This window comes from Pristiophorus japonicus, chromosome 3 (genome assembly GCF_044704955.1).
Source record: "Pristiophorus japonicus isolate sPriJap1 chromosome 3, sPriJap1.hap1, whole genome shotgun sequence".
In the NCBI taxonomy this organism is placed as follows: domain Eukaryota; kingdom Metazoa; phylum Chordata; class Chondrichthyes; family Pristiophoridae; genus Pristiophorus; species Pristiophorus japonicus.
Window position 1 is genome coordinate 167,991,142 of NC_091979.1, and position 26,083 is coordinate 168,017,224.

At 45.8% G+C, this 26,083-nt stretch overlaps 1 protein-coding gene across 1 annotated transcript in view; it reads left to right on the forward strand.

Moving 5' to 3' along the window:
- The window catches only part of col6a3 (collagen, type VI, alpha 3), a 227,734-nt gene that overhangs the window by 167,606 nt on the left and 34,045 nt on the right, over positions 1 to 26,083 (forward strand). Inside the window, exon 23 of the mRNA XM_070873789.1 lies at positions 9,470 to 10,126. Within this exon, the coding sequence (XP_070729890.1) occupies positions 9,470 to 10,126 (657 nt within the window). The remainder of the gene's footprint in view (positions 1 to 9,469; positions 10,127 to 26,083) is intronic.

Sequence of the window (26,083 nt, forward strand, 5' to 3'; positions counted from 1 at the left end):
TGTCCTTTTCTTGGAGTGATGCTGCAGGTCTAGTTCAAAAGGCGGCAGAGTTCTGTGAGCACCTCCATCGTAAAGCGCAGATGCCTCGCAAACTGCTGCTAACTAAGGCTGAGGTAAGAGAATTGCTCTCAAAACAACATAAGAACATAAGAAATAGGAGCAAGAATAGGCCATTTTGCCCCTCGAGCCTGCTCTGCCATTCAATAAAATCATGGCCGATCTGATCCTGGCCTCAAATCCACTTCCCCGCCCATTCCCCATAGCCCTTGACTCCCTTATCATTCAAAAATCTGTCTATCTCCACTTTAAATATATTCAACGACCCATCCTCCACAGCTCTCTGAGGTAGAGAATTCCAAAGATTCACGACCCTCTGAGAGAAGAAATTCCTCCTCATTTCTGTCTTAAATGGGCGACCATTATTCTGAAACTATGCCCCCTCATTCTAGATTCCCCCATGAGGGGAAACATCCTCTCTGCATCTATCCTGTCAAGCCCCCTCAGAATCTTCTATGTTTCAATAAGATCACCTCTCATTCATCTAAACTCCAATGCATATAGGCCCAATCTGCTCAATCTTTCTTCAACTCAGGAATCAACCTCGTGAATCTTCTCTGAACAGCCTCCAATGCAAGTATATGCTTCCTTAAATACGGAGACCAAAACTGTACGCAGTACTTCAGGTGTGGTCTTACCAATGCCCTGTATATTTGGTGCTGGACTTCCCTGGTTTTATACTCCATTCCCCTTGCAATGAAGACGAACATTCCATTTGCCTTACTGATTACTTGCTGTACCTGCATGCTAACATTTTGTGTTTCATATACAAGAACCCCCAGATCCCTTTGTACTGCAGCATTTTGTAATCTCTCCTCATTTAAATAATAATTTGCTTTTTTATTTTTCGTACCAAAGTGGATAACCTCACATTTTCCCACATTATTTTTCAGTTGCCAATTTTTTTCCCACTCATTGGGCCCAAGTTTCCACAGGATAAAAAACGGGTGCCCCCCCCGAGCTGGGCACCCGTTTTTCGCACCTAAAACGGCGCCAGAAAAAAAACGCGCTATTCTCAAGCGCTTTGCAGCTCATTGTCTGTTTGGCGCGGCGCCCGGGGGGGCGGAGCCTACACTCGTGCCGATTTTGTAAGTGGGAGGGGGCGGGTACTATTTAAATTAGTTTTTTTCCTGCCGGCAACGCTGCGCGTGCGCGTTGGAGCGTTCGCGCATGCTCAGTGTGAAAAAAACATTGGCACTCGGCCATTTTTGTAGTTCTTTGTAGCTGTTTAATTTTTGAACATTTTTTTAATAAAAGCACATTGCCATCAGCACATCAGCACATCAGCACTTGCAGCCTTCTCACTGTCTCCTTCCCCTCCCTCCCCTCCACGGTAACAAACCGCTGTCTCTTTCCCCTCCCTCCCCTCCGCGGCAACAAACCGCTGTCTCCTTCCCCTCCCTCCCCTCCGCGGGAAAGAACAGGCGCCTCCTCTCCCCTCCCCCCCCCCCCCCGCGGGCAGAACGGGCGCCCCCCCCCCCCCCACGGGAAAGAACGGGCACCTCCTCTCCCCTCTCCCCCCCCCGCGGGCATAACAGGCGCCTCCCCCCCCCCCGCGGGAAGAACGTGCGCCTCAGGCTGACTGCAGAATTCTCCGTGCCTGAAGCACTTTCACACAGGTAGGAAGATGGTTTATTTAATCTTTTCTTTGCTTATAAATGTTTATTCAGGTTGGATTTATTTGTATAATATTTGTAGAAGTATAAATAAGGATTTATTGTAGAATTTAATGAGTTCCCTTCCCCCCCCCCCCTCCTCCCCCACCTCGTTCTGGACGCTTAATTTGTAACCTGTGCCTGATTTTTTAATGTGTAGAACAGGTTTTTTCAGTTCTACAAAATTCTTCACTTGCTCCATTCTACTTTAGTTTGGAGTACGTTTTCACTGTGGAAACTTTGAAATCAGGCGTCAGTGGCCGGACACGCCCCCTTTTGAAGAAAAAATTCTGTTCCAAAGTAGAACTGTTCTACCTGACTAGAACTGCAGAAAAAAAAATGTGGAGAATTGCGATTTCTAAGATAGTCCGTTCTCCACCAGTTGCTCCTAAAAATCAGGCGCAAATCATATGGAAACTTGGGCCCATTGAGCCTATCTATATCCCTTTCGAGATTCTTTCCACGCTCCTCACAATTTGCTTTCCCACCTATCTTTGTATCATCAGCAAATTTGGCTATGTTACACTCGGTCCCTTCATCCAAGTCATTAATATAAATTGTAAATAGTTGAGGCCCCAGCACTGATCCCTTGGTACCCCACTAGTTACAGATGGCCAACCTGAAAATTACCCATTTATCCCGACTCTCTGTTTTATGTTAATCTATCCATGCAAATATATTACCTTCAACCCCGTAAGCTCTTATCTTGTGCAGTAACCTTTTCTGTGGCACCTTATCGAATGCCTTCTGGAAATCCAAATAAACAACATCTACTGGTGTGCCTTCATCCACCCTGCTTGTTACATCCTCAAAGAACTCCAGCAAATTTGTCAAACATGATTTCCCTTTCATAAAACCATGCTGACTCTGCTTGATTGCATTATAATTTTCTAAATGTTCTGCTACTACTTCCTTAATGATTTTAGGCTAACTAGTCTATAGTTTCCTGCTTTATGTCTCCCTCCTTTCTTAAATAGGGGCATTACATTTGCATTGTTCCAGTCCACTGGGACCTCTCCAGAATCCAGGGAATTTTGGTAGATTACAACCAATGCATCCACTATCTCTGCAGCCACTTCTTTTATTACCCTAGGATGCAGGCCATCAGATCCAGCAGACATGTCCACCTTTAGTCCCATGAGTTTGCCTAGTATTATATCTCTAGAGATAGTGGTTGTTTTAATTCCAGCCCCCCCCTCCCACCACCAATTGCTCCTTGATTATCAACTATTGGGATGTTTTTAGTGTTTTCCACCGTGAAGACCGATACAAAATATTTGTTCAAAGTCTCTGCCATTTCCCTGTTTCCCATTATTAATTCCCCAGTCTCATCCTCTAAGGGACCAACATTTACTTTAGCTACTCACTTCCTTTTTATATATCTGTAGAAGCTCTTGCTGTCTGTTTTTATATTTCTTGTTAATTTATTCTCAAATGCAATCTTCTCTGTCTTTATCATTTTTTTAGTTGTCCTTTGCTGGTTTCTAAAAATTTCCCAATTCTCTGGCCTTCCACTGTTCTTCGCAACATTGTATGACTTTGGTTTCAATTTGATATCATCCTTCACTTTCTTAGTTAGCCAGGGATGGTTCATCCTTCTCTTAGAGTCTTTGGGTCTGAACTTGGTCAAACCCAAGGCCCACCTAAGTGCTGCCCAAAGGAACTCCGAGGACTGCCAAGAGACCTGGTGGTACTTTGCCATGAGATTTCTCTAAAAGATCTGGCAGTAGTGCCCGGCGGGAAAAAAACGGCTTATGCTGTGAATCTGGATTTTTTCGTCGGTCTCCTCTCGGTGACAGATTCCACTCGGTCTGCCATCGGTGGGAGGGGAGGACCGCTGGGAACCGCCCGCAGACGGCCGCTAGCACGCAAGTCGCGTAAGTGACCTCCTGCCCACTGAGCAGGCAGATTCCTCCGTGCGGGAGCTCCCAATCTCAGTGGCAAATGTGATCCTGGCCAAAGTGCCACCGAGGATTGAGTAAGGCCCAGGGAGGGGTAACAGCTAAAATAATTTTTTTTTTTAAAGAAATAAAAACAATGGAAAACCTGCAGGGGACCCCATCCACATAAATTGCTGGAAAAAAAATAAAAGAAGTTCACTAACCGTTTTTTGCAGGTCTTCTTACTTACCATCAGGGTTAGACCTGCCTTCACACAGTGGTCCTTCCCCTTGCTGCCGCCAGCTCTCACCCGGAGGAATCTGCCAGCTCGGTGGGCGGAAGGCCACTTGTGTGACTTGCGTGCAAGCGGCCGTCCGTGGGCGGTTCCCAGCGGTCCTCCCTCCCGCCGGCAGCAGACTTAACAGAATCTGTCACCGAGGGGAGACCGATGAAAAAACTCGGCGGCAATGGGCGGTAAGGCCACCAAATTCGGGCCCTTTGTTTCTCACTGGAATATATCTTTGCTGAGAGTTATGAAAGATCTCCTTAAATGTTTGCCACTGCATTTCTACAGTCTTACCCTTTAATATATTTTCCCAGTCCACTTTAACCAACTCTGCCTTCATACCTTTATTCAGGACACATGTTTGAGACCTAGCTTTCTCATCCTCAAACTGAATTTGAAATTCTACCATGCTATGATCACTCTTCCCAAGAGGATCCTTTATTATGAGATCATTAATCAATCCAGACTCGTTACACATTACCAAATCTAAAATAGTCTGCTCTCTGGTTGGTTCCACAACGTATTGTTCCAAGAAACCATCCAGAATACACTCTGTGAACTCTTCCTCATGGCTACCGTTGCAAATTTGATTTGTGCAATCAATATGAAGCTTAAAATCGCCCATGATTATTGCCATACCTTACTTACAAGCTTCCATTATTTCTTGATTTATACTCTGTCCTACAGTGTGGCTACTGTCTAGGGGCCTGTAGATCACTCCCACCAGTGACTTCTTTCCCTTATTATTTTTTATCTCCTCTGAAACTGATTCTACATCTTGATCTTCTGAACCAAGATCATTTCTCACTACTGCACTGATCTCACCCTTTAGTAACAGAGCTACCCCACCTCCTTTGTCTTTCTGCCTATCTTTACGAAATGGCAAATACCCCTGAATGGATAGGGCTCCAGCTGAGAGCCCTCCTCCTCCTCCCTCTGCCAGCAGCTTGTCCTCATCTTTGCTGCCTCTGCTCCATCTCCTTGTCATGCTGTAGTCCGGGGGAGATGACAACTACAGCACCCATGACTGGGATCAAGTGGTCTGACCAGAACCCTTGAAGTCAGAAGCAAGGCCATCTCCACTGCAGCACCACTCCCTGTCGCCTCACCAACTTTAAATAACTCTAGAAAGCTCCAAACACTTCCACAAACTTCCACAGAGGCAGTAGAAATCAAAAGGCAAGATACCTGAAAGTAGATGATAATCTCTTTAAGTATTGCTGGTGAGGAGTCCTTCCTGCTGCTGAATGCTTGTTCAGCTGTGTGAGTTTAAGAGAGGGTGTTAGCTCCAACGATGACAACGTGAATGGCAGCACTGTCGTCAAATCAGCGTTGTATATTGATTGACGTCACGATCTGCCGACTTACCATACTTCTAATGCAAGCTTCTAACGGCCACCCTACTGCCCTCACTAAGATGGCTTCTGGCATGGCCTGCACCAGAACTGTGTGGGTGCTGCTCGGACGCCATTTTGGTCCCGCATAATACCAAACAATGATCACTACGCAACCGAATTGCAAGGCTTATATGTTCATAAAATGTTTTAGGATTCAACTTAATGTTGCCTGCTAATCTCTTTTTGTAACCTCTCTTTGTCTCCCATATTAACTTTTTCAATTCTGTCCTGTACTTTCCATAATCTTCCTGGTTATTAAATACTGACATTTGTCATAAGCCACATTTTCTGTTTTATTTTAACTTTTATTTCCTTTGTCATCCAGGGTGCATTAGCTTAGGATGGTCAACTTTTTCCATTTAAAGGTATATGAATAGTTTGTACCTGAACTATCTTTTGGTCTATCATTGGTCCCAGTGCTGCATACTGGACCGTGCAGCACTGCCACTAACTAAGGGCCCTTCCCTCCCCTAAAGGGAAGGGTCATCGCTGCAGGCTCTGCAATTAAAGAATCATCTACCTGGACCAGCAAGAGAGCAGGGGGCCCCGTGCGATTGCATGCAGGACCCTGCAAAGAAAACAAAGGAGCACATCAAAAACAAATATGGCAGGAGTTGTTAGCGCCGCGCCCGGGCGCTAATGTATTTGTGCCCTGTTACTGGGGACACTAATGGGAGGAGCAAAAGCACCGAATTTCTAGGCCTAAGTCTCTCTGATCCTCTTTAAGTGGTAAAACTTTACATTCATCCTTCCAAAATGCACCACCTCATATTTCTCCATATATCTGCCAAATGTCAAGTTACGTACAGTCCTCTTCATATATTCCCTATTCTTGAGTCAGCTGCAAATTTTGATATTGTGCACCCTTTTCCCAAGTCAATATGAGAAAGGCAGGGAGATATGGCTCGATTTTAACTCCGAGTGGAGTCCCCATTCAGGCCTGGGTTAAAATTACAGTCGGGCCTCAATTATGTCATCGGGTCGCAACATACATATGTAAAGAAGGACCCTGTTGGCTCTGGGCGAGTGTCCTTGCTGCCTGCTCAGGAGAACAGGTTAAAATTGCAGATGTTACAATCATGGCAGCTTTCGGATAGGTAAGAGGCAGGGCGATTTTAACTGTCCACCCGCCAGGTTTCGGCTAAGTGAGTAGGGTTAAAATCACCCTCATAGAGACAGAGAGACGCACAATGGTCCCAAAAGTAACCATAAGGGGACACCACTGTTAACAGCTCTCCAGTCTGAAAACCATTCATTATGTATTATTTCAAGGCAGCTAATGTTAACAGTAGAGACATCGATATCAGGCTGGATTTTCGGCTTTTGAGATTTTGGGGCGGTAATGGCGGCGGGGCAGTACTGATACCACCTGCAAAAAGTTTGCACCCTCATCTGCAAAATTCGGCAAAAAATGAGATTCCATGATCGGGGACACAAAATCAGGCATTAAACAATGAAGTTTTTGCGCTCCGACCAAAAATCACAGTATTAAAACGGTTTTGTTGATTTAAGGAGATTCATTGCTGCTCAGTGTCCTGCAACATAACCTTGTATATTGTATGGTTTTATTTTGCTGGGGGGAGTTTTTGTTACTTTGTTGCAGTAAAATTTATGATTCATTCTTTGCCATTGGTGTCTTGTGTATCATTCCAACGTTCACCGAGATGTGCCTTCATGGGGCCGAAATTCAGGGTCTCCCATTAGTGCCCGTTTGCGGCGGCCATGCCGAAAAATCGAATAGCTAACGCTTTGGGGTCAACAGGCTGACCCGACCTAAATTCAGGTGGGGGATTTTTCAGCCTGGACCCCATATCGCCCAAATGGTATCATCGACAGTAAAATTAATAAAACCACAATAAAAATACTTACCTAGCAATTTTCACCTCACTCCATGGATCCCCCGCCGCGCGGTGCTCCAGACAGGTTTCCCTGTTGGTGCACCTCTGCAGAGTGACTGCAGGCCTGACGGCCCTTAAAGGGGTGGACCCACTGCCTCGGCCACAGTTCAATAATTTTTTCCGGCCGACTTGCTGATCTGCCGGTGAAATACTGACCGAAACCCTTGGTGGCCCAGTGGCCAAAGTTCAAAAATAGCCAGAGTCTCTCCCCTTTAATGTAGCAGAGAGAGCGTGGTGATGCACATGTGCGGTGACATCACCACACTGATTGACAGTGGCGGGCAGGCCTTCCGACCCATTTTCAGCCAGTCAGCCTGGCTTTGGGTCTAAGGCTCGCCCCCATTATGATCCATTTCCTGCAGGACTTTGAAAAAAATTCAAAGTCCTGAAAATGGGTCGGCTCACCGGACCAAGAGTTCCAGCGGTAAGTACCAGCTAAAAACTCGTAGGTGTGACAGCTTTCTGAATTCCTGCCCCAGTGTGTCCAGTATTAGCTCCATCCCTCAGTTTCCTCCATTTCGGAGAACCGGTCCATTATAAGCTGGCGACGTGCCACTCTTGGTCCGGCTGCATCTCCACGCTGCCTCCCCCATGGATGGTGTGGCTATCTAATGGGGGCCTCACCAGGCTCCTCTTCGTCATCCCCCTCCTCCCTAGGTGGACATGCAATCCCCACTGGCAATGCCTGGCCCCTCATGTGCAACATGCAGCACACCACAATGAATTCAGATACCTGTTGAGGGGAGTATTGAAGGCTGCCTCCAGAGTGATCCAGGCATCGATCTGCCTATAGAAGATGGCATGTCCCTGTCAGCACCTCCTTTTGGAAGTGCAGCCTTCTCACACACTGCTCCTCAGAGAGCTGGAATTTTGAGTATTGGTGCCTATAAACCCATGGGTGGGGGAGGGCGGGGGTGGGTAAGCCCTCCTCCCCAGACATCTTTGGCCTCTCCTCATCTGCGGGCCGGCATGGCCAAGAGTCCTTCTTCTATCTTGACGCTGCCTGGCAATAGCATGGAGCATGATATGCTGTCGAACTAGTAATACCCCCATTAAATTCTCTCACTGAAATTGTAAGGGCACTGTAATGGCAGATAAAAGTACCGTTTGCAAATCAGGTGCTTCACGCACCGTAATGTACACAACCATTGCTATCAATGTGACCTCAATTTAGGAGACTCAGCCCTCCATTTAAATATACTGCCAATACCGCCTGCTGCTCCCTGGGAATGCCTGGTTTTTCAAACGTTTCCTGGGGCAGGCGTTAAGGGAGGCGTTAGGGCCTAATTTTTCATCTGGGCTGCTAGCGGAGCATTGCACAACGATTGACGTTATGATCTCAGTGAAACTAGAGAGTGGGTACGATAAGTTTTTGCGCCGCTGCAAACCATGAGCCAAATTTGTCGACCGGGCGGTAAAAGCTGGATGTCCAGAGTTACGCCTAGAAACGCCATTTACCGCCCCTCCGGGGCACAAAGTGAGGCCCAACCAAGCCGAGAATCCAAACATGATCCCATGAGCCAGGGTTGTTGGAACATATATTTGTCTACAGAAATCTTTGATTTGCTCACTTGCATCCCAATACAAATTCTTTAAGTTTTGGGAGACTTGGTGACACATTGGGTAATCTCTTTGCTTATCATTGCTCTGGGTTCAAATTTTAATCTAGGCAGATGGGATAAAAATCTAATCTTTGCTGATTGGTAGGATCTTAAGTTAAATAAATTCACTGAAATTGCTATCCTACTCAGAAGCCACAAAGATGGCTTTTGTGACAACTGGAACTGTTACAATGGTGAATAGGGGTTACTGTCTGACCCAGAAATGTGTAAGGCTAACAGAGTACCTGAAATGAGAAAGCACTAACCTCCCCCACCTTGTAGAGAATACAGTAATGAGCTGATCTGAGCGGGGTTACTTTTCAAATTGAAGTTAAGTGAGTCAGTGGCTGTGCAATGAACTGCAAGTGTTAGATGCCAATGTTCACTATTTCGGAAGAATGAGGAAACTGTTCTTTTTGAAATTAAGAACATTTTTGACATAATCTGCCTTTTCTTGGTCCTTGATTAACTACTGTGGACCTAACTTTGTCGATTTACTTCAAACAGTTTTTTTTAATGTGATTTGATGTAAGTGATACAGACACATGGAAAATCATTGTCAATTTTTCCACAGTTGTGGATTATTTTTGTGATCCTGCCTAATTTTCCACGTTTGCATTAATGGCACATGATGTGGAACAGAGATTTCCCTGGTTGTATAAAAATAACTACCGATTTTATATGATCTTTTGCAGTTTTACCTGAGGAAGTGAACAAGAGAGACATTGTGTTCCTTATCGATGGATCAGACAATGTTGGGAACACAAATTTACTCCTCGTCCATGATTTCATCAGAAATATCATCGAGAACCTGGACATTGGAAGTGACAGAGTGCGAGTGGGTCTGGCACAGTTCAGTCACAATATAAAAACTGAGTTCTATCTTAATACCTACTCAACAAAAGCTGAAATTCTGAGTCATGTCAAAGGACTCAAACTGAAAGGTGGCACAACACTCAACACTGGTGCAGCACTGGACTTTGTCTTTAGGAACCACTTTACCAGTAATGCAGGAAGCAGAAAAAAGCACGGAGTTCCCCAGTTTCTGGTGGTGTTCACTGGCGGGAGATCAGTGGATGCTGTTAAACCATATGCAGATATACTAAAGCGAGCTGCCATAGTAACCTTTGCTGTCGGAGTCAGGAATGCAGATCCAGCACAGCTGCAAGAAATTGCAACCGACCCCAATTTGGTCTTCAGTGTAAAGGAATTCCATAATCTGCTACATGTACAGGAACGGGTGATGACACCGTTGTCAACACTGACTGCTCCAACAGTAACTACGGGAGAGTCAACAGTCGTTATTGAACAAACAGTAATTGCTGGAGAGCCACAAGTCATTAATGAAGAAGGTACACAAATTGGGTTTTGTACTTTAATTATAATTACTGCCTTACCAGTGTTAATACTTCTGAAGGATTTTTAATCTTCTGTAAAATACTTCACCATCCACCAAAAATATTGTGAGTTAACAAATTAGTTCAAAGATAAAATTCAATAGAATTGAAAAGCAGAGAAGTTATGTTAAACTTGTAAAACACCGTGGCTAGTCCACACCAGGTGCAGGGGATGGTGTGTGTGATCAAGTTCACCTCTGACCTTCTAAGCGGTTTGAATCGCTCCCACTCCCTGGGTTCTAGACTCTGGATTTATTTGGGGAGATGTGACAAAGTGCAAGAGACAACTGGTTTGGTGCAAAGAACTTTGATTTTATTAAGGACAAGAAAATACAATGTCAAACTTGTAATTATTCAAATAAAGAACACTGTATCACACATTAAAAGGGGTTACAGACAATAATGCAGCTCCCACCTCCCAATGCCTAACTCTGACTAACTCTAAACTCCAGGGCAAACAGGGACTATGCTCACCAATCCTTTATTGTCAGTTGGCGGTGGTTCGCGATTTTGGGGTTCGCCGGAATCTGTAGGTTCTGCTTGCCGTACCCCGAACATCGTAGAGGACTTCTCACTGTTTTGTCTTCAGTTGGATGGTGTCCGCTGATGCGGTAGGGCGCATATTGGACTTATGGGGTGAGTACACACTTTATTTTGTTAGAAATAGGTTTCAAAAGTCTCTTTAGATAACGCTTCACCTGTTGTTAGTCAGGACTAGATTGTAGAGTGGAAACTTTTGAATCTTCGGTTTCTTCTTTGAGGAGTTTTGTTTCGGAGTTGGTTGATCGCGGTGTTTTCGATGGTACCACGTTGACTGTGGTTGGTGCTGCCGCGATGGCGATGTCCGGAGTTTTCTCTGCCGTGGGGATGTTCTTTCTTCTTCTTCGATAGCAGGGCAGTGTGGCCCCATGAGTGTCGTCGAGGCTGGAGAGGCTTGTTAAAACTGCTGTGGTGGTCTCTCTCCTTTCTCCCTCTGATGCATTGCCATACATTCTTTAAAACAGGGCCCCAGTTATACTTCGGGAGCTGATCAAATCAGCCCTGATTCTTTGTTTAATTTTTGGCGGACTTGATATCTCTTTGTCATATTTTGGCGGGCCCCTTAATGTTATTCTGTCTCGGATGTGTGGATCTTTTAAATTTGTTTCTTGATGGAAAAAAGTTAGCTTTGGTATTTGCAATGTTTGCCTAGGCCTGGGTTTTCCATGTGGGCTAGATGTGCCATTGTCATTATGTATATGTTGGATTGGTTTCTTGCTTAGCGTGATGGCTGGCTATCTCTGAGTTGATTATTGCTATGGTAATGTCTCCTGGGGAGAAGGGTTTTCGAGTTTACACAATTCCCCAGACGATTTGTTTTAGCTTCAATACCCCAGATAGTTTCAATACTCAAAACTGGTTTCTTTTGAAGGATAGTTATCCTTTAGTTTTCAGCCCTTCCCACATGGACCAAATCTGCCTTGTAAAATCCAAAATTCAATTAAAACTCGTACTTTCTTCGATGTGCACTTTAGGATCTCAAACTTTCTGGTTGATAGTTCCAAATTAAATGTTCTTTCCAATGAGTCTAAACACTGGGTTGGGGGGGAGGTGAGGGGGCTTCCCATGAATTTTTCAACTTTACAATCCCCCCTGTGACACTCTACATGCTAGAGTGTCATGATAGGTGAGCAAAATTCTTGTTTTCCCGAGAGTCAACCTTTCCCTGTATTAACCTAGCTAAACTTAAACGTGCATCCCCCTTTGAAATGTAATGCAGTTTACAGGTGGATACAGTCATTTCAATTTACAGCATAGAGGGGGTCCAACGCCCCTCCATTACCCGTTTTTACAGAAAATAAAGGTACATAGTCAAACACATTTGTAAGTAACATTCTTACAACACTCGATCTCTGCATTTTTACAGCAGGTGAAAATTAAAACAAATCAAACATAGTAATATGATGTTATCCCTCCCTGTGCGATCCCCAAGTTTGGCCAGGGAATGTACAGCACCCTTTGGTGCCTGACCTGATGGCCTCTGTGTTTCACTCTGCAAGTGATACACCACAAGTAAAGAATAATCACGAGTTGACAGACAACCAAAACATGGGAAGCTATTCTGGTCCCGGCAGGAACTTCTATATTCTTGAAAATGTCCCAGCAAGGTGGAATTGTGATCACTAGAATCTTTCTCTCTATCTCAATTGTTTTCTGTTCTAGAGTGTAGAAATGTTTCTGTGAGATTACTACAGCTTCTAGCAGAGCGGTAAGATGTTCGGGTAGAGGGGGAATTTCATAGCCAAAATGTACAACATAATCTTGCAGGTTGGTGATGTTTTCTCTCACAGTGAGGTGAACAGTGGAGGGTTGAGGAATGGGGACAATCCGTTCCTGGGCCACTTAAACTTCTGCCTCGGGTTTAAAGCAAAAACTGCTGTCACTCACCGGACACCAGAAATGCTGTCCATGCTGGTAGTGGGGGGCACTGGTGGTGACACAATATGTCCCAGCCCCTATGTATGTTACCTGTGGGGGAACATGGTCTTGTGCCATTGCCTCCATGGTACAGTTAATAGGCTGTACACCAGCAGCTTTAAACCCACACTGGTTTAGAATAGGTGTTCAAGTGCTGGGGATACAGTATTATGTGTGCACCCCGGCTCCGACACCCGGAGAGGTCAGTACCCGTTATAGCGTGCTTCCACTTTATGATATATGGTGGGACCGCTGTGAAACGAACGTGTGCACCTCCTTGAATAACTCCAATGTTCACCACCCTGTATACTGGTGCGGGTCGGGATGTCCCACCCATGACCGGCATCCTTAGTACTAACCCCATGATGGTGTGATTAGAACGCCCGCAATCTATTGGGACAGGGTAGGATTCAGAAGCTAGGAGGAGCTGGCATGGGCTTAGTGAATTGCTGTATGGGTGGAGGGCTGCGAGGTGCTTGTTACTGATCCAGGAGGGGACTAAACCTTGTTTTAAATCCTCCAGGTTGTTGCGGCCCTCGCCCTACAACCAATGCCGATACAGCACACACATCTCATTCTGTGCAGCCTGGTCTGAAGCATTCCTATCCTCCCATATGAGTGCATTCACTATCTGTGCATGTTTTTCCAGCTCAGCCACAATCTCCTTTAAATGGATCGTCATAGCCTGGTCCTCGTGTAGCTCTGAGCCTACTATTGTGTTTTCCTCTTTCAGGATCTTTCTCAGTTGGTTCTTTGGACCATTTATCTGTGTTTGCAGTTCTATATTGTCCAGGCTATTTATCACAGAGAATCCTGTATTATATGCAGTAAAAATATCATGCAAGGTTCCCCTTCTCGATCTCCCCGTGCCCATGGTGTCCCTAACGTGCAGGGTGTATAAATCTGCTTCGTCTACATTCACAAAGTCTAACTCGTAAAATTTCTTGAACATTTCTCTAAGTAGGGCTTGATATAGCAGCTCTGTTTCCTTCGGGCACCATGCAGGTAAGTGCACCTCGATAAGGTTTAAAATAACTGAAGCTACTGTATCGTCAATATCATAGGCCGACCTTCGGGGTCAAGGATGACTTGCTTCCACACTAAAAATGAGTACTCAGGCGACTGATGAACTCATTTTAAATGGCGGAAGATGCCTATGCGTGAATTTTTTTAATGTGCGGTGGTCGTTGTACACCAGCCACCACACGGGCTTGATGGAACAAGGTCTTGATCCAGTGGCAAGGGGATCCAAGACGACTGGAGACCAGGCTCTGCCGCATGTGCCGCATTGTACAGATCGGGTAAAAGGTGAGTTCCTGGATGGTCAGCCTCCTGTTAATAGGTGTGTGATATCTGTGTAATCTCCATGCCTTTTAGCACAAGAGCTAGTTCTCTATACATTCAGGGTTAAGAAAACTTGCCAAGATCCACTTCCAGCAATTTATATGCTGACTACTCTCAGTTTGATGTAACAATACAGCTCAAATCAGCAGAATGCAAATGAACTTTTAGTAAATAATGCACAACAGTACAGGTTATCCTAGAGCTGGCTACTCTGTTTTGCCTCTTTGATAAGTTTGGAGTTTTACGGTGTTTAAAAGCTTGCTTTATAGAAATAATTTCTGTGCTCATTGCCATTGAGTTACAGACACATATTGGTCGCATAGTGTCTGTAACTGAAGTTCTAATGTACATTATCTTATATGGACAAAATGACAAACATTTCTCCCACGCACAAGAAATACATAGTATATAGTACATTCTATGAAGCATGTACTAAAGACACAATTGCTTGTGGTGTTGGTGAATTCAGACTCAGGGTAGGGCAGAGGCAAGTAACTCTCCTTATTCCCCATGTCTGTTGTCACAGGGAGGCACTGGCTAAAGGTTCCTACCATAAGCTAGATCACAGGAGTTTGCTGAACCTAGTCACTGGCGCTGACTATGGTAGATCATCAAACAGTCCATTTTGTTTCTGTTTGGCATGCGGACAATGTGGACTGCCCAGCGGTGCTGATCAAGTGTGGTCAGTGCTTCAATGCTGGGGATGTTGGCCTGGACAAAGACACTACTGTAAACTTCTATCTAATGTGTAAACTTCTATTAATGTAAACTACTGTGGGAGCTATCTTGTAAACTTTGATAAGATCACGGCTTAAGTCAGCTCCTCTCCAGGCTGAAGAGCCCAAGTTTCTCCAGTCTTTCCCACCTAATTCCGTCCTCTGATGAGCCTCGTGGCTCTTGTCTGAGCTGTCGGCAGGGCTGCAGTGTTTCCTCTGCATCTCGGTGACCAGAACCAGTCAGAACAATCTGAGGCAACTCACCTGTGGTGTGATGATGTGCTGAGGGGAGCTTCACCTCATTTCAACTGGTTGATAAAAGGGGTTTAAAACTCTCCAATCTTGGAATGTGTTTAATACACTCGGCTTTTTAAACGTACCTAATACTGCATAGTGTACCCCCTGGTATAACACCTTTTCGGTCAGTACCAACACTAATCTGTTCCCTGGTCCCTTGGTGGTGGTAGGACACCTTTCTATTATTGTTCGCATTGGTGGGGTCGTGGGCAGGGGTTTCTCAATGCGTGCTCTAAGTTCGGTGGCGTTAATTGGGAGTGGGGAGTGTGGGACCGCACACGCGTGTAGACTGGAGTCCCAACCCATCCCTTCCCCGTCATCTTGCCATTGCCTGGCGAAGGCAATTGATGTGCCTGTGGGACAGATCTTCTCTGACTCACATCCAGACGTAAATTCCCTGCTCAGACTCCCACCACTTGTTGCAACAGACCTTTAGCCGTCCCCGTGATGGTACGGTATGTATCGTTACCGAGTCTTTCCCAGTCAGATTCCTGGTCTCCCGTGTCCCTGCTCAGCTTCCTGAGCCACCACCATCTACCCAGGGGAATCTGTCCTTTACAAGTCAAACATACGCTTTCCCTCCGTAACACTGACCCGCGCAGCAACGACCTGTATCCTGGGGCATGGAACGGAAGCCTCCCCATAGGTAAACCCTTCCTGGCTGGAGTAGCAGGTGGAATTAGACCCCAGCCACCCTGGCCACCTTCTCTCGTGGGTAAAAACGGTGAGCTCTTCCACACCTGGTGTGCCACCCCTGGTGATTACGATCGGTGCTCTTTCTCCCGAGCACCCATAAATGAGGGATTCTTCCACATCTCCTCGGCCGCCGCTGCTCATCCTTATCAGGGCGAGCAGGAACAGAACCCTTTCCATATCGTTCTCCTTCCTGTAGTAACACATAAAACAGATTGTCCAGCCCTGAGAAAAGCTCTCCGGCTTGACAAAAGGTGATCAAGTTCCAATTTGGGCTCATTTCTTCTTGGAAACAGAATAAAGTCTTATTCAACTGGCTGTATTATCCAGTTCCTGTCGGAACTGTTCTTAACTTTTGTCTCATAGCCATTTTACTCTTCTCGTTCTTCTAGTGCCTCTTTTACTGCCTACAAGGTGGTGTCTTCTCCTTTCCCCAATAACTATTAGGTTGTGGTGACCTGAAATCATTACACAGATAATCCTACACTACGCTAGATCCTTACTAAACCTACATAAACTCATGTCATCCTGTTTATGTACATCTGCCATCCGTCTCCGGATGGCCAGGTTAATCCCTGTTCTTATCCTTTCTTCTTGGGCCTCTGGGTTTCCAGTGTTGCCGGTAGTAAGTCGGCCTGTACTGCAGGACCCGGAGTGTCCTGACCGGAGGTGGGTCTGAGTCCCACATTATTGGGGGAACGTCCCCTCCGGTGCTGCAGCACACCGCCCCTTTCAGGGTGGCTGCATGGTTCATTTCGTCACCTGATGATTCTACATAGTCGAGGACTGTGGGTTAGGGACTCCCAATTGATGGCTGGTCCACCACTATCTCTTCCGGGGGTCCCTCGTCGCCCAAGACTACCGGCTGGGGGTTCCTGCTCGCAGGCTGGTCCCTGATCCTAGGTACCCCTTTGAAGCTGGTCCCTCTCCCGGGGCTGAACCACTTAAATTGGGGCACTGGTGACCACGGTGTCTTAGGCCGTGGAGAGTCCTCAGGGTTCTGACTATTGGGGGGTGCGTCCGAGTCCCAAATGATTGGGGAGATAGCCCCTCCAGTAACACAGTCCACCGCCCCTCTAGGTGTGGTCTGTGGCTCTGCCATGTCCCCTGTGGGATCTCCACAGTCGGGGACTGCTGGCTGAGGATCTCTGCCTTTGGTACGGTTCACTGTTTCTGGCTGTCCCTTACACTTAACTGCTATCCCAGGGTTGAAAAGTTTGCACTGGTTTATGTGGAACCACGTTGTACGCCGGGGCATTTTCATGGCATAGACCATGGGGCTTGCCTTGTCGACAATGTGGTACGGTCCCATGTGCAGTGCCTCAAAAACCCTTACTTGAGCGTAGTTCCATACCATGACCTGGTCCCCTACCTCCCATTCGTGGTGTTTCCGGGGTTCTAGCAGCAGTCAGTTGCTCCGATGCTGTTTTCCCATGTTGTTAGCAGCCTGCCAGTGAATCTGTTTAAGGTGTTCAAACAGATTCCTGACAAAGCTGTCACGGTTCGCTTCCCTAACCTGACCTTCGGTGAGTACCGGGGCTAATACATGGGTGGGGGTTCGCATGGCTCTGCCGGTCATGAGCTTGTACAGGGAGTACCCCGTGTTCTTTGACTGGCTGGCCCGGATCCCCATGAGGACCAGTGGTAGGACGTCTAGTCACCCCTTGGGTGAGACCAAGTCTCCTTACGTAACCTTTCATTTATAGAGCAGTTTAAGTGCTCCACAGGCACGGATGACTGCGGGTTGTGGGCGACATGCCATTTCCCCTTGATGCCGAGCACCTTAAGGATCTCCTGCATCACCTGATTGGTGAAATGACTCCCTTGGTCAGATTCCAAGTAGTGGAGTAGTCCCTATCGGGAGAACACCTCCCTGACCAGTATAATGTCTGTAAGCTTGTAATGTTTTTTGCTCCTCACTGTGGATGTGGACGTATTGTGTACTGCAAGTGCAGAGTTAATAATAAACAGAAACAGGCAGATTTCCGGAGACTTCCGAGAGAGCTGCCTGCCATGTTAGGAAGCTGTGTGTGCTGTGCTCTGTGAATACATCACATTTGGCGACGGAAGATAGGATTTTTCGGATGATTTAAAGCTTAATTTTTGTTGATGAAGGATTCAGTCAGCCGACAGAGAGACTTTGGAAGTTTCTGTCTTTGGAAAAAAGCTACAAAATCCGCGGTAAAATACAGCACATGGTGCGAACAGCTAGAGATTAAAATGGCAGGTGTATTGGGATATTTGGGTGAATATAGACACGACCGGGAACGTTTTAAAGCGTATGTGGATTGGCTAGAAATGTATTTTACTGCAATTAACATAATCGAACTTCAAGACAATGAAGTCCAGAACCGGGCTGTATTGGAACGTAAGAGAGCGATCTTCTTATTGGAGGCGAGTCCAGCATTATACGAAACCCTTGTAAATCTGCTTGTGCCTGAGGGTTTTCAAGTTTACACAATTTCCTAGATGATTTGTTTTAGCTTCAATACCCCAGACAGTTTCAATACTCAAAACTGGTTTCTTTTGAAGGTTAGTTATCCTTTAGTTTTCAGCCCTTCCCACACGGACCCAAGCTGCCTTGTAAAATCCCAAATTCGATAAAAACTCGTAGTTTCTTCCATGTGCACTTTAGGATCTCAAACTTTCTGGTTGATAGTTCCAAATTAAATTTCCTTTCCAATGAGTCCAAACACTGGGTTGGGGGGGCGGCGTTCCCATGAATTTTGCAACCTTACACAGGAGTACTGTGAACAGTTCTGGTTTCCATATTATAGAAAGGATATAGAGGCACTGGAGAAGGTGCAAATGAAGATTTACTAGACCTGGAGAAGATGTTTCCACTTGCAGGGGAGATCAGAACTAGTGGTCATAAAATAAGATAGTCACTAATAATTATAATAGAGAATTCAGGTGAAACTGCTTTACTCAGAGCCTGGAGTGATGGAGGTGAATAGCATAGATGCGTTTAAGGGGAAGCTAGATAACCACATGAGGGAGAAATAAATAGAAGGATATGTTGATGGGGTTAGATGAAGAATGGTGGGAGGAGGTTCGTGTGGAGTATAAACACCCGCATGGACCTGTTGGGCTGAATGGCCTGTTTCTTTGCTGCAAATGCTATGTAATAATGATCATTTCATTCATTTCTTTCAAATCATTTCTGGCTCCAAACTTGTGGGTTTGCACTTTGTCAGGGAAGTCTGAATTAAGCGACTTGTTTAGATCAACATTATCAATTCCTTATTTTGAAGGCGAAGATGAAGTTACTTTTAATTTATGCCCACTGAGAACAGATATAATTTTGTGAGCCCAACTTTCAAACTTAGCCATTTCAGTCTTGGTGTCACCGTGTGCATTCTGCTAAACATTGAAAAAATGAATAACCCTTAGAAGAGAAGATGCATAACCATGCAAACAATATTAAAAATGTATCTTTGGGTCTTCATCGCTTACTTACCAGTAATCTGTTTATCATAAATTGCTCTTGAGGTAAATACAGGAACGACAATGGCCCAGGACATTGAGGAATTAAAAAAGAACGGTATTACAGCCAAGTTCTAGAGGGGAGAATTACACATAAAGCAAACTGGATAGCAATGGATAATGCTGAAATTAATACATTTCTATATGTTTATAATTTTGGAATATTCATCTGGATTTTTAGTTAAGTAAATTTATATATGTTGGTCTTATACATTTGTGTTTACTTTCTGCAGCCATGAGAAATGATATTTGGCTAAAAACTTGTTTGCCCCCAAAAACAGGCGGGGGTTCGCGATGCGCGATCACATCGTGCCCGCTCAAAAGAATGCAGGCAGATGCTAACTTTGTACAGCCTGCTGGTTAGCATGATTTTGGCATTCAGCCCAGTGCTGAATGCACTGTGGAGTGGCTGAATGCTTTGCAGGGGGCTCAAATTTGTGCGAGGCTAGCACCAATTAAAGCTAGCCTGCACTTCGTAAAGGCATTCTGCACCTCTTAAAGGAGACGTGCATTCTACCCGCAGCAGCTCATTCACTAGCTGGGGAAGAGAGTGAGAGGAGGAGAAAACACCAGTTATGTCACAACAGGGGAGAAAGTGTGCGCCATGGTTCTCTGATGAAGCACTGGAGGCCTTGGTGTAGCAGGTCAACTCGAGGAGACTGATCCTGTTTCCACAGGGAGCTAGGAGGCCCTCCAGGCAAATGCATAAAATCCAATGGGAACAGATAGCCGCTGTGGTGAATGCTAGCATTATAGCCCAAAGGGTTAAGGACCTGGACGCAGTGCAGGAAGAAGTTTAATGACCTCACATGAATGGTCAAGGTCAGTGAATTCATCTTCAAATGCCATATCCCACCATGGTCACCACTTGCCTCAAACACTGCTCAATGCACCACATCCCCATCACTCCACCAAATATGACTCACAGCTTACATTTATAGCTTCACCTAACCTTCATACACTTACCACTGCTGCAAGCTTCACACCCACATCTCACAGCTTTCAGATACTAATAGCTTTTTTTTGAGGATGTAACTAGTAGAGTGGACAAGGGAGAACCAGTGGATGTGGTGCAATTGGACTTTCAAAAGGCTTTTGACAAGGTCCCACACAAGAGATTGATGTGCAAAATCAAAGCACATGGCATTGGGGGGTAATATACTGACGTGGTTAGAGAACTGGTTGCTAGACAGGAAGCAGAGAGTCAGGATAAACGGGTCCTTTTCAGAATGGCAGGCAGTGACTAGTGGAGTGCTGCAGGGCTCAGTGCTGGGACCCCAACTCTTTACAATATACATCAATGATTTGGATGAAGGAATTGAGTGTAATATCTCCAAGTTTACAGATGACACTAAACTGGGTGGTGCTGTGAGGTGTACGCTAAGAGGCTGCAGGGTGACTTGGATAGGTTAGGTGAGTGGGTAAATGCATGGCAGATGCAGTATAATGTGGATAAATGTGAGGTTATCCACTTTGGGTGCAAAAACACGAAGACAGAATATTATATTATCTGAATAGTGGCAGATTAGGAAAAGGGGAGGTGCGACAAAACCTGGGTGTCATGGTTCATCGGTCATTGAAAGTTGGCATGCAGGTACAGCAGGCGGTGAAGAAAGCAAATGGTATGTTGGCCTTCATAGCTAGAGGATTTGAGTATAGGAACAGGGAGGTCTGGCTACAGTTGTACAGGGCCTTGGTGAGGCCACACCTGGAGTATTGTGTTCAGTTTTGGTCTCCTAATCTGAGGAAGGACATTCTTGCTATTGAGGGAGTGCAGCGAAGGTTCACCAGACTGATTCCCGGGATGGCTGGACTGACATATGAGGAGAGACTGGATCAACTGGGCCTTTATACATTGGAGTTTAGAAGGATGAGAGGGGATCTCATAGAAACATACAAGATTCTGACGGGACAGGACAGGTTAGATGCGGGTAGATTGTTCCCGATGTTGGGGAAGTCCAGAACCAGGGGACACAGTCTTAGGATAAGGAGTAGGTCATTTAGGACTGAGATGAGGAGAAACTTCTTCACTCAGAGAGTTGTTAACCTGTGGAATTCCCTGCTGCAGAGAGTTGTTGATGCCAGTTCATTGGATATATTCAAGAGGGAGTTAGATATGACCCTTACGGCTAAGGGGATCAAGGGGTATGGAGAGAAAGCAGGAAAGGGGTACTAAGGGAATGATCAGCCATGATCTTATTAAATGGTGGTGCAGGCTCGAAGGGCCAAATGGCCTACTCCTGCACCTATTTTCTATGTTTCTATGTTCAGGCAGGCATTTCATCCAAACACATTGCACCACACTCACTGACAGCCCTGCCTTTCTCTTGCGGGATAAGGTGGCTCAACCCAGAATCTCTTCTGATTTATAAGCTACACATGGTATAGGCATGCACCTTTTGCTTTACCACCCTCCCCTCACTACAACCTTACCTTTGCGCCTTTTTCCTTTCAGATAGCTAAGAACTGTCACCTGTCCAGGCTCTGGTGGAAGAGCACGAAAGAAAAAAACATCAAGGCACTGATGATGAAGACACAGCACCGTCACACTCTCAGACATCAGCTCAAATACTAAAATTCCACGTGATTTAGAGCATAGCATAAAGGCGGGATCAGCACGTGGTGAAACACCGGGCACGAGTGGCCTGCAGCCGGGGCAGGGGAAAAGGGTACCACAGGTGCCAGCTCCCCAGAGGGCAAGATCATACAGGAATTCTGCAGCAGAGGACTCAGATGAGAACTTCGATGGTGTGGTCTACAGAAGAAGGCTGATGGATATGCACAATGAAATGCTTGGTGCATTGGCAGGTCTGCCAGAAAGTCTGAGTGCAATGTCAAGGAGCACGAGGAGTCCAGCACCAACCTTGCACAGGGCTGTGCGCAGAGCTTGGAGCCCATAATTTCCAATATGGAAGTGATGGCAAACTCCATTAGCACACTTGTGGACCCATCCATGATGCAGAATCTGATGACCGATGTCTCAGCTTCCATTGCAGCACAAGCAGAAGCCACCTAACATCTGAGTGCTGCAGTGAAAACTCAGACATCTGTCAGGCAGGCTCAGCTTGTTTCCACAAAGCTCAGACTGCTGCCATCGCGGCTGCATTTACCAGCATGGAAATACAGGGGCTCGCAGTGTTTCACAGCCGTCCAGCAATCTGTGCTCCAACAGATTACAAGGAATGCTGAGGCGCCGCCCCTGGGGAGTGGCAGTGGATCCATGGAGAATGACGCTGCTGTTCTCTCTCAGAATTACAGCATTCGTCCTCCCACCACTGTCACTCTGCCAGTGCCCTTGCTAATGCCTGTCAGCCAATCAGTCCAGACTGCTGTCGGCCATGCCGAGGTGGTCCCAGAGCTGCTCTCAGTCATCCTGTAAAGCCATCTGCAGTCTTCCCCACTGAAAGTCATCAGCCTTCCACCAGCCATGCTGCAGCCACTGGGGTAGCACTTCATAGGAGCACTAGGTCAGGCAAAGGCACACAAAAGACAGTCACTCAGGGAATGCACAACATTAGTTGATGTTGTTATGTAATATTGGATGGATTGATGTATAAAGTTGGATTGGAATGTTTCTTCTGTGGTGGCTTTTATTTCAGCATTGTGGCCAAGAGGACGCTGTGATGGTCAGTAACAGAGGGACGGTAATGCGTGCGGCTATTGTTGAATGGAGAATTGGGGTTGCGTTAACTGTTACCGCAGCCGCATGAGTCGATCACAGGTAGCCCGGGCAGAAAGGGGCTGTCTGGATTGCCTCCTCCCTTCTGCTTCCTTCTCTTCCTCTTTCTTTTCCTCCTCTTCCACTTCTTCCTCCTCAGCTGGTCACTATATGCCTCGTGGCAAGGGCTGTGTCCTCCTGTTGGCGAGGTTGTGGAGCATTCAGCAGACTATGACGAATCTTGGCACATGGTCTGGTGAGTACTGCCAGAGCGCTCCAGGCAGTGAAAGCATTGTTTACGGACACCAATGGTCTGCTCTATCAGATTCCGAATTGGCAGATTGGCTTTCATTATGTGCACGTGTGCGTGGGTTGCTGTAAGATTTCTAAATCTCTGGCATTAAATTGACAGCAAGACCAATTCTTTTAAAACAATTTGGAATAAGTTTATTAAACACAGATGCAAATAGCCTGTCGAACACAACAGCAGTCTATTAGTATCCTACAACAGATACAATGACGTTACAATAAAAAAGGTATAAAAAGGTATACTTTACTTCCCTCTAGCAAAGCACAAGCACATGGTGTTCGTCCTTACTTCTGCTGTGGAGGGAGGTTCCTGCTTTGTCATATGCTAAGGAGAAGAGAGAGATGAAGCAATCTTTGGCTTGAATTTTTATATCCCTTAAGGCCATAGTTTCTCAGAAAGCCTCAGGATTGGGTCTTGGTTCCAGGGCCATTCCTGATTGGATTCTCCTCATGCATGTGTCTGTCTGAAGGGCCATGATTAGGTTAATGGCTTTCCAATTAACATCTTTTCTAGTTTGGTGAGTTTCAAAGCCACGTTTTCTTTGTAACTTGAACTCTGCCCAGCCAGGAGACATGAATTTGGGGAAGGTATCCATTTTGTCTCTTCAAACTTGTCTTTTCGTATAATCTATACTTTTAACATTTATATATATATACAGAATTAATTTTATCATTATTAAACACTTTTATTCTTACATTACGGAGCGGAGTCATGAGCCAGGTGGCCAGCATATAGCACTTGTCACCCAGTAGTCACCCTCTGGTTTGTGTTGGTGGGTCAAAGACTGAGGGGACAGTCGTCTGGCACAGAATAAAAGCATCATGACTGCTGCTAGGACACTGGGCATTCACCATCATGATGTACTGAACATAGTTGCACACCAACTGCACATTCAACAAGTGGTAACCTTTGCAGTTGCAGTACATCTCAGCCTTTAAATGCGTGCCCCCAAAAGTGTGTGCAATCGATGGCACACTGCCCCATGGGGAAGGTCGCTAACCTGGCAAAGGCACATGCACACTCTGCCTGCTTCTCTCTGGTCAGATAGAAGACGATGAACTCCCCTCATCTGGCATAAAGAGCATCTGTCATTTCTCTTATGCAGCAGTGGATGGTGAACTGCGCGATGTCGCATGCTCCAGCCTGGAAGGATCCTGACACAAGGAATCTCAGGGCCATGGTCACCTTCACAGCCACTGGCACACTGTCCTTGCCTTGGTATAGGCTGCAGGTCTGGTTGCAAGAGGTGGCAGAGTTCTGTGAGTACCTCCCTCAAAAAGAGCAGTCGCCTCACACACTTCTCCTGGCTCAGGCTGAGGTATGAGAATTGCTCTCGGAAGATCCTAGGTGGGTAAGGCCTCCTGCTGAGAGCCCTTCTCCCCCTCCTGCTCCTTCCTCTGCGAGCAGTTTATCCTCTTCTTCGCTGCCTCTGCTCCATCTCTCTGTCATATTGCAGGCCAAGGAGGATGATAATTAGAGCACCCATGACTGGGAGCAAGTTGTCCGACCACAAACCTTAAATTCAGAAGCAAAGCCTTGTCCACTTGCAGCACCACTCCCTTTCACCTCACCAACTTAAAAAACTCTAGAAAGCTCCAAACACTTCCAGAAACTTACACAGAGTCAGTAGAAATTAATCAGCAACTAACCTTAGATTGGTTGCTGATCCCTTTAAATATCACTAGTGGAGGGTCATTGCTGTTGCTGAATGCATGTTCAGCTGTGTGAGGTTAAAACAGGGTGTTAGCTCCAGCGTTGAGGATGAAAATGGTAGCATGGCCTTAAATTGGCATTGCATTCTGATTGGCGTCACGATCTATCCACTCAACATATGTCTGACACATGCTCCTAAAACCCGCCTTACCGCCCTCACCAAGATGGTGTCTGTCGCAGCATGCACCAGAAGTATACACACGCAGCATGAACGCCATTATTGTCACAAATCTGCACCCTTAGCGCCGGAAAATCAGGTGCCATGAAGGTGAATTTCTAGCCCATTGTCTTCCTGATTGCTAAGAATGGGGAGATCATTTCCTCTAGTCCGTGAATTTCTCACTAAAGTCATTCAGGAGCTCGATATCGGACCCGATAAAGATCAAGTTGTTGTGGTATAATACAGTTCTGGCCCAAGACTTGAAGTTGGCTTATTGAGCAGCCAACTATTTTCACTAAAGCTATGTAATTGCCCATTTTCACCATCCAACTCTAAAAAAAACTCTAATGCTCGACTCAATCTAACCATTAAAAAAAATGCTCAGCAGTTTCATTAAAACCTACGGAATATTATTTTGTTCGGAGCTCATTACATGGAATTATGTATTAACTCTGGCGCAGAAAATGTGGACTATTGTTAACTTAACTAACCTGCGTATGGCAATTAAACATTAATGGTTTAGGTGGTAAGGGTTGATTCATTCTTCTGTACATTTCTCTGTGCATTTAATATGATAGTGAAATGGTGAGTAATGGCAGTGAACTTAAAAACACCCATTTAGTCAATTATTGTGGTGGAGGGAGGAAATTTATTAATTTCAGTATCCATTGCACCAACTTTCAACCTCCAAAAACTTATGCTCATCCATCATCCCTGTGCTCACTGACATACATTGGCACCTGTTCCACCAATGCCTCAAGTTAAAACTCTAAATTTGGTGTTAAATGTCTCCATGGCTTCATACCTCCCTACCTCTGTAACCTCCTCCAGCTCCATAATACTTCAAGAGCTCTGCGTTCCTCGACAACAACTCTGGCCTCTTGTGCAACCGCCACTTCCTTTGTACCACTATTGCCGGCTGTGCCTTCAGCCATTGAGGCCCGAAGCTCTGGAATTGCCTCCCTAAATCTCTCTGCCTCTTTCTACTCCTTTAAGATGTTCCTTAAAAAGGACCTCTTTTAGTCATCCATCCTAATGTATTTGGCTCGGTGTCAATTTTTGTCTGATTACGCTATGG